The sequence below is a fragment of the Neoarius graeffei genome, chromosome 2 (assembly GCF_027579695.1).
Source record: "Neoarius graeffei isolate fNeoGra1 chromosome 2, fNeoGra1.pri, whole genome shotgun sequence".
Taxonomy (NCBI): domain Eukaryota; kingdom Metazoa; phylum Chordata; class Actinopteri; order Siluriformes; family Ariidae; genus Neoarius; species Neoarius graeffei.
The window spans coordinates 125,544,574-125,557,388 of record NC_083570.1 but is presented as its reverse complement, the minus strand read 5'-3'; the positions used below and the strand labels follow the sequence as shown (position 1 = coordinate 125,557,388).

The 12,815-nt window shown below is 43.0% G+C and overlaps 1 protein-coding gene across 4 annotated transcripts in view; it reads right to left on the bottom strand.

Annotated features, from left to right (window-relative positions):
• Positions 1 to 12,494, bottom strand: part of LOC132882263 (NACHT, LRR and PYD domains-containing protein 12-like) — a 232,484-nt gene extending 219,990 nt beyond the window's left edge. Inside the window, exons 1-3 of one of the 4 annotated variants that reach the window (XM_060915548.1) lie at positions 7,208 to 12,494; positions 6,731 to 6,784; positions 2,992 to 4,758 (exon numbers count right to left, since the gene is read on the bottom strand). In XM_060915548.1, the coding sequence (XP_060771531.1) occupies positions 2,992 to 4,758; positions 6,731 to 6,784; positions 7,208 to 7,335 (1,949 nt within the window). In that variant the 5' untranslated portion in view covers positions 7,336 to 12,494. Of the gene's footprint in view, positions 1 to 2,991; positions 4,759 to 6,396; positions 6,655 to 6,730; positions 6,785 to 7,207 lie in introns of those variants that run through there. The other 3 variants (XM_060915544.1, XM_060915547.1, XM_060915546.1) reach the window with 3 other exon arrangements.
• Between the last annotated feature and the right edge of the window lie 321 nt (positions 12,495 to 12,815).

Here is a 12,815-nt window from a genome sequence, read left to right as displayed (position 1 = left end):
CTCTTGATGGGAGTGGTCCAATACTGAACAAATGGAAAGTTTTTTTCCTGTACATATTTGGACAAATTCGGAAGCCCGCAACTGGGCATTCTGGTGTGCTTGTGTGCCTATGTGTTTGGCGACGATTTTTTTGGGATTGCTGCAGTCTCGGAGTGGTTTAGTCCTAAGGATTAAATCACCAGACGAGAACAGAATGCATGCAACGCAGAACAGGCTATCCTGACACACACTGTAGCGCAACGTGGGGTACATAGACTCGTTGAAAAACTCCTCGAGTATTTTTCTGAGTTTACTGAAAATCAGAGTAGAAGGAGCCACCCACCCTCTGTCTGGTTTGAAGCGGTTCTGTAGGACATTGAGCTTTACAGAGTCCGGTGCACATTTTAAGGCATCTGGTTGAAGTTTACCTATGTCTGATAAATCTGATGTCAGTGATAGCGGGCTGACTCGTGGCTCATTAGTAAAGCTATCTGATGGCTCATTTGTCAGCAACGTGGAGCAACCATCTACTTCTGATCGTAAGGGACATGGGGGAGATGTAGGTGTTCTTATATGAAATTCACTGGATGTATGGCTAGTTTCAAACTCAGAGGTAGATGAAGGCAATTCCCTCAAAGGAACTGAGCTCGCATCCAGCTGCAGCGTACTGCTGCTCGGTTGCGGAGGAGTGGAAGCTGCCGGTGCCGTGTTACTAGCTGATACTGGAGAGGACTGGCAAGCAGATGACACCCCTGGATCACTGCTTTTGGACTTTTTCGTAAAAGTCTGAAACAAGCTCGTTTGTTTCAGGGTTCGTTTACTCATTTTTGACTCGCTTCTCAATAAATTCTCGCACAAGCTCTGACTACTGACGATTGTCTGTCTCTGTTTCTCAAAACTGGAGAGAATCTCAGTGGTGCAAGAAAAGTATATCTGCATTGACCAATGAGCTTTCTTGGTCACGCACACCCCGCCCACTCCTGAAGCACACAAATGCACCGGCACACACGTCTCTCTCCCTCTTTCTCAAATTATGTTGCATTGCCAAAGCATTCAGGTAACAATTATAATTAAAAAAAAAATCTCTCTCTCCCCCCAAGGTACGCCTAGTGCGTACGGCCGTACGCCTGGCGGCGCCACTGACTTACACGAGTTTTACTGAATCAATGCTCAAACCTTTCCAGCAGATCTTCAAGTGGGATGTCTGCACTGACCTGAGCACCTTTTTCAGTGGCGCTATAATTGCAGGCGGACACGAATGCTGATGTGTGATTCTGACTGGGATTGTGTGTGGAGGGATGAGTCTGGGATAGTTTTATATTGGCTGTGACTGGTTTTCATGCATGTGAAGTGAATGTTAAATATCGCATGTGTTTGCGTTACGTTTGTCACCATTTTGTCGCCAATTGGTTTCCCGCGAGAATCACGTTGAATTCCCGCGTGTTATCGCTGTCGTCACGTGGTACATCAAATATGGCTGCGCCCGTAGCCGCGATTGTTTCTGAGCAGCGGTAAACGGTTTCCATCATTTGAAATGCTTGATACTTTTTTTTTTTTAAAGACTGCTTGTATTTTTCCAACACTTCAGAAATGTTCAGGGTTGGACGGGCGACCGGAAACAAACTTTTTTTGATCGACCTTGTGATGTTTTATAAATAAATAAGAATAGTGCTTCTAATAAGCGCTCTGTGAAAGGCTGTTTTCAGCACCTGAATAAAACCTTTTATTAGACAGACACGAGTGTTTTACTGGGAAACATGCCACTCGTATTTTTCATATGAAACCCATCCTGGAGCTGAGGGACACATACAGAGGATATTACACGGTGGCACAAAGACATGAAGTTTATCTTCGAGCGGTGAATGTATAGATCACGAGGGAGCGAAGTGAACAAGTCAAATATTTTTCAACACGAGAAGATAAACTTCAGATCTTCAAGCCAACGTGTGATTTTCTTTTTATTATATCGACACGTTCACAAACAAAAAGTCCCCAAATTTATCAAAACAACTCACTGATTTCCTCACGAGTGACAGATAGAGATTTACGTCTCGGTTTTGGTTCTCCATGTCCCGGATGGAGCTCGGATGAAAAACACGAGCGGTGGATTTCCCAGTAAAACACTCGTGTCTGCGTCATATTTCCCGATATTTCACCCCGATGACGTCACTCCCAGCGTTTCCCCGCTGATTAGACGCGCGTTGTCAAAATGGCGAACCGGTTCAAAATTAAAACTCTTGTGATTAACTTGTGTATTTTTTTGTGGATGTGTCCATATAATATAAAGAACATTACACGCTCACTTCGCTCACTCGTGATATGTACATTCACCACTCGAAGATAAATTTCAGATCTCCGTGCCACCGTGTAATATCCTCTATTTATCAGGTCATTAATAACAGTAAAGTTTTGTGGAATTATAATTTTGTATTACTGCAAACTCCACATGGCTCTACAGGCCCAGCGTCTGTGTAATTACATTTCAGCTACAACACAAATTTAATGTGGAGGGATGTGAACAAAAAACCCTCACACTGCACTCAGTGAAGGTTTTACACAGAAAAAAACCCTCAGTGTTTACGGGACATCGGAGCCTGCAATAGCGGTGTAGTTTGTAAATATTGTAAATAAACTGTCAGTATAAAGTTCTGTTTGATTATTTGTTCAGTTTTGGAAATGTGGTGTTTGTGAGTCTCGTTAGCTGGCTGTCACTTCCATCTTCAGCTCACAGCTTCCACACTTCTTGGGACAAAATGGCAGAATGTGAGACGTAAACATTTTTCTCCTGAAATGACATCAACTGGTTTCGACTTCTTTAATAGCTGAACTTCAGTTTTATTCAATTCTACATGCAGCTGTTTTCCCCTCATTTATCTACTGATCTATTTGTATTAACACACTCTGGATCACCTGAAACTCAAAACATCCCAAAGTGCGTTTCTGTCAAAGTGCTTTCAGTTTCTCTCTTTCTAACAGTGGAACAGTAGAACAGTTCTATTCAGCTTTACTTACACGGCTTTTCTGGACGCTGCAATCACAGGCATCACCTTCACAAGAACCCGACCTGTTATCTTCTCTGGACTGATATATTTACTCAGATCAAACTCCTCCAGCTCCTGTGCTGAAGTCAGTAACACAAACACCAGAGCAGACCACTGTGAAGGAGAGAGTTCACTTCGTTTCCCAGATTTCAGGTAGCGTTGGATTTCCTCCACGAGAGAATCATCACCCAGTTCATTCAGACAGTGGAACAGATTGATGGATTTTTCTGCAGGAAGCTCATCTCTACTGATCTTCTCCTTAATGTACTGAACTGTTTCCTCTTTGCTCTGGGAGCTACTTCCTGTCTGTGTTACTAAGGCATGTAAGACTTTCTGATTGGACTCCAGTGAGAGACCCAGAAGAAAGCGGAGGAACAGATCCAGATGTCCAGTCTCAGATTTTAACGTCTGATCTACAGCACACTCATGTACATCTGAAATTGTCTTGGACCGACTCTGATCAAGAACATTTCTCTTTTCCTTCATGAAGGTCAGATGCACATACAGAGCTGCGAGATGCTCCTGAATGCTCAGATGAACAAAGCAGTACACTTTACTCTGGTGAAGCCCAGGCTCCTCTCTGAAGATCTGCGTACACACACCTGAGTACACTGCTGCTTCTGTCACATCAATGCCACACCCTCGCAGGTCTTCCTCATAGAAGATCAGGTTGCCTTTCTCCAGCTGCTCAAAAGCCAGTTGTCCCAGTTTGAGCAGCATTTCTTCATCACTCTCCTGCTTCTTTGAGTATTTTTCTCTGATGACGTTTGTCTGAATGATGAGGAAGTGTGTGTACATTTGAGTCAGAGTCTTGGGGATCTCTCCACTCTCTGCTTCACCCAACATTCTCTCGAGGACAGCGGCTGAAATCCAGCAGAAGACTGGGATGTGACACATGATGTACAGGCTTCTTAATGACTTCAGGTGTGTGATGATGTTCTCGGCCAGGTTCTGATCACTGACCCTCTTCCTGAAGTACTCCTCCTTCTGGGGGTCATTGAACCCTCGTACCTCTGTGACTCGATGGACGTACTCAGAGGGGATTTGATCAGCTGCTGCTGGTCGGGAGGTGATCCAGACGAGAGCAGAGGGAAGCAGATTCCCTTTGATCAGGTTTATCAGCAGCACACGCACTGATGCTGATTCAGTTACATCACACACTCTCACTGTGTTCCGGAAATCCAGAGGGAAACGACACTCGTCCAATCCATCAAAAATGAACAGAACCTTTTCCAACCTGGACATTTCTGTTTCTCTGGTTTCCTTAAAGCAGACATGAAGGAGCTCCATCAGACTCAGGTTTTGGTCCTTCATCAGATTCAGCTCTCTGAAAGGAAGTGGAAATATGAGGGGGACGTCCTGATTTGCTTTCCCTTCAGCCCAGTCCACAATGAACTTCTGCACAGAGACTGTTTTTCCGATACCAGCCACGCCCTTTGTCACTACAGTTCTGATGGGTTGGGCTTTTTCAGATAAGGGCTTAAAGATGTCGCTGCATTTGATCGGTGTTTCCTCTGTTGTTTTTCTCCTGGATGCTGCCTCGAGCCGTCTCACCTCATGTTCTTTATTGACGTCTCCACTGTCTCCCTCTGTGATGTAGAGCTCGGTGTAGATCTCATTCAGGAGCGCTCGCGTTTCCGGCTTTATCATCACTCCATTTAAACACTGAAACTTCTTCATCAGATTTAATCTGAACTTTTTCTGGAATTCATTTACAGCAGGAGATTCTGGGGCGTGTCTGTGTGACGGGGTGAAATAAGAAGACGCGGTGAGACCTGGGTTCCAATTATTACAGTTTAACATTACAGTTTTTTTCTGACTGGTTCCCACAGATAACCGTTCTTTAGGATGCTAACACTATGGATTTACCGGATTTGATTGTATCTTTTCCACGGAGCTCTATATAAAACCTGGAGAGCTCAGAGCCTATTCCCCGCTGGAGAGACGAGTGAAGCCATCTGGCCGCCATATTACCACTCCCATTGCGTGTCTTTGGCTTGTGTGTTAAACCGTGGTCTCTCATCAAATTTGCCCCAAGAAAATTATCCCCTGACTCCGCCCCCTTTCATTACCTCCTCTTATTTTCTCAACTTGACCCCCATTCCTTACATTTCTTTATCGCACTCCGCTTCACTGTTATTGGTTTCCTTTTCCAGTTCAGTCTCTGATTTTTTTTTTTTTCCCCATGGCTTTTTTACTACTAGAGCTGTGGCTACAATTATCAACAGTCCATAATTATCGACACCTTTTCAGATTTACCAATTAAAAAAAAATTTTTAAAAACCTTACAAAGCTGAGTTTCAGTTACAGCAGTTATTATTGGTTAATTAATCAACCGGAAGACCCCTCCTCGCCCTTTGATCTTGTCGTCTGATGAGACAGCTCGTTACCTGAGACGGAATTTCTTTTAGCACGATCAGCAAGTTGAGGAAAACCCGGATGTTATCATCGCAGGTAAGCATGGTGGAAAGATCATGGACATGTTTTTACTGATCAAATTCACCGATTTCATGATCTCCTCGTCGAAACCTACTTTGTTTCTTACTCTTTCATTTACAGGCTCCATTTTGGATCTAAACGCGCGTTTGAGAAGTCACGTGAGGTGTCGATAATGGTTATCACTTTCACCGGTGTCCACCATTATCGACACCCTGTGGGATTAAGGGACATTTACGACTGTTATGGCTCGATCTCTGTGTGTAACATTGTTGAAGTAGATGAAGTGCTTTAAAAAAATAAAAGTGCTGTGATTTATATATATTTTTTTCTGATTCATAACAGAATGGAAAGTTTATAGAGTATTTGGAATCCGATTGCAATAAATAGAATTAGACCAGAATTAAATTCCTAACATAAAAAAAATACATGCTTGAAATATTCAGCTTTTTCTATTTAATTCAGAATTTTTTTTTCAGTTTGTTGTAAATATCTACCACATATTACAATATCAGTAGACATATGTTTTGTTAACTTCATACCAAATACAGCTTTTTTTTTTATAAATAATCTGAATGTCGATAATAATAGAACGGTGTCACATGATCTGATACGCTAAATAATCAGGAATCAGGTGTTGATAATTGTAGCCGCTGCTCTATAATTATTTTTATGGAAATTATTTCAGTTCCCGTCGCTTTCTCCTTCATACATTTCTTCTTCCTTTTTTATATTTTATAGACAGACATTGGCTTTGATCTAGTCAGGAACATTTGCATCGATAATCTGACACAGTCACAGTGTTCATCCCAGATATCAATGTCAGATTTTCAACAAAAACAGACAAGATGAGTTTTTTCCTCTTCCTATCGGGGGTCCATGCAAACGGCGCTGTGCACACACGTGTAAAAATGATCACACGCTAGCCATCAATACTCACAGGTGAAATGTCCGTCCACAACCTTTGACCTGATGATTTGTACAGTTCACTGCTGCACATGTAGGCATTTTTCTTCTCATTTTTCTCACCGACTACATAAATAACTCGCCCAATTTTGTGGAGCTTCCAGTCGTCTAAATGACCGTTCCGCTCCGTGATGGGAGTGGTAAGATGGCGGCCAGCTGGCTTCACCCTGACGAGCCTATGAGCTCTCCAGATTTTATATAGAGCTCAGTGATGTTTTCTATAATCTAATCCTGTCGATAATAACAGCAGAGAGGTTTAGAATACCAGAGCGTCAGTGTCACGGTCATGTTGTTGGGTTCGATCTTACCCTGTATCTGTGATGAAGATCTTTTCTCTTCTGTCTCCTGCCTTCTGTAAAACACTGGCAACAAAAATAGGAGCTGTTAAAGACAACAACTTTAATCCCTTTAATACTGGAGTCTCAGATTTAGTCCCAATTTTACTGCAATAAACGGAGCAAGTGAATAATTATTTAGAGAACACAGCGCTAAATACAAAGACATTTGGGTTTGAGATCCAAAGATGAATGAGATAAGAGATCAGAATTTCAGCTGGTTCAGTTCTTTTTGCTTATATTACCATTTCTGGCTTTAGCATTCAAAACATTAGCCATAAGACATTTTCACCTGAATAAATGTTTACACTATTTCCTCTAAAGCATTTACTGAAAGCATTGTAGCATCACTAAAGACCAAGGAACTATAATAAACATCAAAACAGCTGCTAATGACAGTGGAGCACATCCATTACTGTGACTTTAACTCCGAGAATTATGGGATGTTACCTGTGTCCAGGTGACGGGTTTCCAGTTTTAAAGGTCCGGGGAAGCTCCATAGACGCATCGCTCTTCATGGAGACACAGCTGGGTTCTGGTGAGTCTGATCTCTTCATCTGGACTTTACTGTACAGCATTATAGAGTGGACATGAGACAGTTTTTCTTACGCAGAATTCCGACACAAAATACTGGCGAGATGAATTTGTATCATATCGTATTTCACCATATTTCTGTTCAATATTCATTATGTTGTCTTTGATGGGCCTCATCAAAGACAACGATGACTCAGCATACAGAGAGGAGGTACAGCTACTCATCAACTGGTGTGAGAGGAACAATCTGCGTCTCAACGTCAACAAAACAAAAGAAATTACTGTGGACTTCAGGAAAAAACAACCAACACACATCCCACTGATCATCAATGGCAGTGCAGTGGAGTCTGTGAAAAGCACAAAGTTTCTAGGAGTGCACATCACAGATGACCTCTCATGGACTACCAACACCACCGCCCTGGTCAAGAAGGCGCAGACACGACTCCACTTCCTGCGGAGGATGAGAAGAGCCGACCTCCCCACATCTGCACTCACCACATTCTACAGGGGTGCCACTGAGAGCATCCTGACCAGCAGCGTCTCTGTCTGGCATGGCAGCTGTCTAGCTGCAGACAAGAAGGCGCTGCAGAGGGTGGTGAGGACAGCAGAAAAGATTATCAGGTCACCCTTACCAGCCATTCAGGACCTGTACACTTCACACTGTTCCAAGAGAGCGATGAACATTATCAAAGACCCCACTCACCCAGCACATAAACCGTTCTCCTTACTGCAGTCAGGGAAGCGCTACCGCAGCGTGCGGTGCCGCACAAGCAGACTGGGAAACAGCTTCTTTCCACAAGCTGTCAGACTCCTTAACTCACTGAGGAAAACTACATGAACATTCCAAAGATACCAAGAACATTCCATGAACATTTATTCACCATGCCCTTGCACCTTACCCTTCGCACCTTATATACTGCATCTATACTGCAGGACTCTACCTATACGACGACTGATTGTACTCTCTGCTGCTGCTGCTGTGTGTGTGTGTGTGTGTGTGTCTGTGTGTGTGTGTGTATTTATTGTCCATCAGTATGTCTTATTATTGCACAGTGTGTGTGTGTGTTTTCACTGCAGTGTGTGTGTGTGTGTGTGTGTGTATTTATTGTCCATCAGTATGTCTTATTATTGCACAGTGTGTGTGTGTTTTCACTGCAGTGTGTGTGTGTGTGTGTATTTATTGTCCATCAGTACACAGTGTGTGTGTGTGTGTTTTCACTGCAGTGTGTGTGTGTGTGTGTGTGTGTATTTATTGTCCATCAGTATGTCTTATTATTGCACAGTGTGTGTGTGTTTTCACTGCAGTGTGTGTGTGTGTGTGTATTTATTGTCCATCAGTATGTCTTATTATTGCACAGTGTGTGTGTGTGTGTTTTCACTGCAGTGTGTGTGTGTGTGTGTGTATTTATTGTCCATCAGTATGTCTTATTATTGCACAGTGTGTGTGTGTTTTCACTGCAGTGTGTGTGTGTGTGTGTGTGTGTGTGTGTGTATTTATTGTCCATCAGTATGTCTTATTATTGCAGTGTGTGTGTGTGTTTTCACTGCAGTGTGTGTGTGTTTTACTGCAGTGTGTGTGTGTGTGTGTGTGTGTATTTATTGTCCATCAGTATGTCTTATTATTGCACAGTGTGTGTGTGTGTTTTACTGCAGTGTGTGTGTGTGTGTGTATTTATTGTCCATCAGTATGTCTTATTATTGCACAGTGTGTGTGTGTGTGTTTTCACTGCAGTGTGTGTGTTTTACTGCAGTGTGTGTGTGTGTGTGTGTGTGTGTGTGGGTGGGTGATTTTTATCAATAGTATATGTATGCTTAGTTAAACTTGCACATTGGAGACTGGTCAAACGCAATTTCAAACTTCTGTGCTAACCCTGTTACATAGATTTTTGACAATAAAGTACACTTGAACTTGAACTTGAACTTGACCTCCACCTCTTCTTACACACTCGGCAGCAGCAGCAGAGGGAGTAGCATATGTGACGACACTAATTTGGGATTTTAATCATTTAAAGCACAATTTGCCATCAAACAATCTTTCTACATTAAAGGGGACCGGTACAGCATTTAAACATGATTGATATCGATAGTACAAGCTCAAATTATAATAAAACACACACACAAGTGCAGCCACCTGATTAGCCATCATAAGTAGCTTTAAGCGCTTAAAGGTCCAAAACACGTCAAGTTTTATTGCACATGGGCAACCAATATAACGTCAAGTCGCTGATGGCCAGGTAGCGGAAGTTAAGTGCAGGCGATGTAAACATACTTGTGAGCCTGGATTTAGTCAGATGAAAAAGAGTTATCTTCAAGTCAGTATGGACAGCGGTATGGACGAGCCCATTTATTTATTTATTGCACGTGTTAATGCAGATATAGACATGCAGTGTGCCACAATAGTGTATATGGTCTAAATATCGGCTTGTGACAGCTCGAAGCTGAGTGAGAGTTTATAGCAGGTGAAGCGTGGAGCACCGCACAATTCAATTTGTCTCTTTATTTACAGAAGATAGATGGGTTTTTAATTTGCTTGAAAAATAAAAATCACGTGGGATTATTTACTAACACATTTTACACTCATCTGGAGCTCTGCTTTTAGGCAGTGCCAAAATATATACATTCTCTTTGAACGTCTGTACTATTCCAGCTCATCGGCTTGCACGGCCTGAATCCCTTTTCCGTAGACGGTGTTGGAATATTGTTGGCACAGCATCGAGTTTGAGTCGAACGTGACCTGCGGAGCCCAAGAGCTCGGCCTGGAGATTCCTTTCAAAGCAATCGGACTCAAGATCGTCCTCACAAACAGAATTTCTGCCAAAGGAGAGTTTCTAAAGTGTGACCTGTTCCCAAGTTGTGTAGCCACTGTTTAGCAAGTCGTTTACGTCGCTCGGTTATCAGCAATGGAACACAGAAAAAACACTTTCCCGTATTATCACGGTGATTATTTTTGCGACCACAGGTTTTGCACCCTGCTATTTTTCAACAAGGTTTTGTTCATCCGGCGACATCGCGGTGTCGGGAGCAGCGAGCCAATCAAGATACAGGAAACCTATCGATGATTCTACGTCATGTTGACCTCTGACACCGCCCACAAAATGGAAATATGGTTGCGCCCGTAAGTGAGCGTGAATAAAAAAAGAATTTTAAAGCACTGATTTATGCAACACAGTGTGACAGTACAGCGCAGTCAAAATGCATTCATGCAAAATATGTAATATATCTCTCCTCTGTTTATTTTTCACCGTGGGTTCCCTCTGTAAAGGAAATTTACTTTCAAATAATCTTTCTCCATCTCATCAGTCTGGTCCTGTGAAGCCTGTTTTGGGATACGACTCGTATCGTGGCTTTAGTGTATCGTCTCATACCTACTCTTTACTGTTTAACTGCTTTATTATTTTATAAGAACATCATTTTACTGACAGTGAACAGAATCTGAATGTTTAAAGTGGTGACTGAGAACTTTTCATTCGGAGGATAAATTTGTGTTCAGGTATTCTTCTCATATCTACTCACTCCATATTTCAGATATATATGTTATTTCCCAGCTGGGAGGTCCGTATCATGAAATACTGTGACCAAGGTCTTAAAAGTACTGAGCGAGGCCCTCTGGGCAGAGGTCAGTATTCAGGGCCGAGGTCACGGTATTTCACCACACGGACCGACCTTAAGCTGGTAAATAATATATTTATTTTTTTCTGTACCAAATTCTAACAGAAAACGAGAGCGCCCGAAAGGGGAAACCGTGCCGAGGCGAGCCGCCATTTTGAATCCTCATTCACGGCTGTAATGCAAATGGCTTCCTCCTCAGTATACAAGTGCACTTCCATGGCAGGAAAAAAAAAAAAACTACATTTTGCCGCCTATGTAGTCCCCCATTTATACAAATAGGAGTCATTCAGGATTCAGCCATGTTTTTGTTCGGCGTTAGCAAGTTAGAGGTTTTTAGCTTTCTCCTGAAATGTTTTCTTTTATTTCTTCTTCCTCAGGGCAGTAAAACTTGCTTTCACTGTGAACACTGTCGTTATCGCTATCCATGCTGTAAAATTAATGCTGTTCTCCTGAGAAATGCTGCCAAAAATTAAGATTTTTAATAATCTTATAAATAAATCATAAAAAAAGAGAAATGTGGACAAAAAAAATGCTACTATGTTTTTTGTTGTTGTGAAGAAGTGAGTCGCCAGAGGTCCGTAACTGGGGTCCGTAACATAGGATACGGACCCGCTGGCCAGCCAATCAGAGCGCAGGATTTGGACCGCGAAAAAAATAAGATTGGATAGAATTGCAACACCACCCTGAATTCACGGGGATTGGTTGAATTTGCGTTGATGTTGCAAATCGCGAAATCCTGGAGGGTCTGAATGTTATATTTGGATGAGACAGAACGATATGCCATATGCTTTTGGGTATTTTTAAAACATTTCACACGATTAGTTGAGATACACTGACTACGTTTACATGCACGTCCAAATCGAGCTGCTGTTGGTAATCGAGCAAAGGGTCCCAGCAGGGGTGCCAGAGAAATCCAATCCTACATGCACAAGTGAAATCGGGCTATTGTGCAAGGTGCATTGTGCACCCGAGCCACACGTGGCGCTACACGCCCCATCGTGTTGGTACACTTCCGGTTGTCGTCATGAAGAAGAGCTATAGTGTTGCCAGATACTGCTGACGTTTTCCAGCCCAAAACATGTTCAAATCCGCTAAAATGCACTTAAAACCCCCAATCTGGCAACACAGCCAGTTCCGTGTTCAAGCTGTTAGGCTTGCTCTAACAGACTGTATGGCTACAAACTGTCCGGCGCAGACCACTGTTTTGTAAGACAACTTATTTTGCACAATAATATTTTTCTAAAGTCCGTTTTTTGCTTACAAAAAAAATTTTTTTTTGCTTACAATTTAACTTATGTCTTAATAAACACAAAAAGTTCAATTGTTTTGTTTTTATTAACATTCTTCAGATGTTGGACACATATACATATATATATATATTGTCTCGTCTCGTCTTCTTCCGCTTATCCAGGACCGGGTCGCGGAGGCAGCAGTCTAAGCATGGAAGCCCAAACTTCCCTTTCCCCAGACACCTCGGCCAGCTCCTCGGGAAGAACACCGAGGCGTTCCCAGGCCAGCCGAGAGACATAGTCCCTCCAGCGTGTCCTGGGTCTTCCCCGGGGCCTCCTCCCGGGGGGACATGCCTGGAACACCTCCCCAGGGAGGCGTCCAGGAGGCATCCGAAAAAGATGCCCGAGCCACCTCAGCTGGTTCCTCTCGATGTGGAGGAGCAGCGGCTCTACTCCGAGCTCCTCCCGAGTGACTGTGCTTCTCACCCTATCTCTAAGGGAGCGCCCAGCCACCCTGCGAAGGAAACTCATTTCAGCCGCTTGTATCCGCGATCTTGTTCTTTCTGTCATTACCCAAAGCTCATGACCATAGGTGAGAGTCGGAACGTAGATCGACCGGTAAATTGAGAGCTTCGCCTTTTGGCTCAGCTCCTTCTTCACCACGACGGACCGGTAAAGCGACCGCA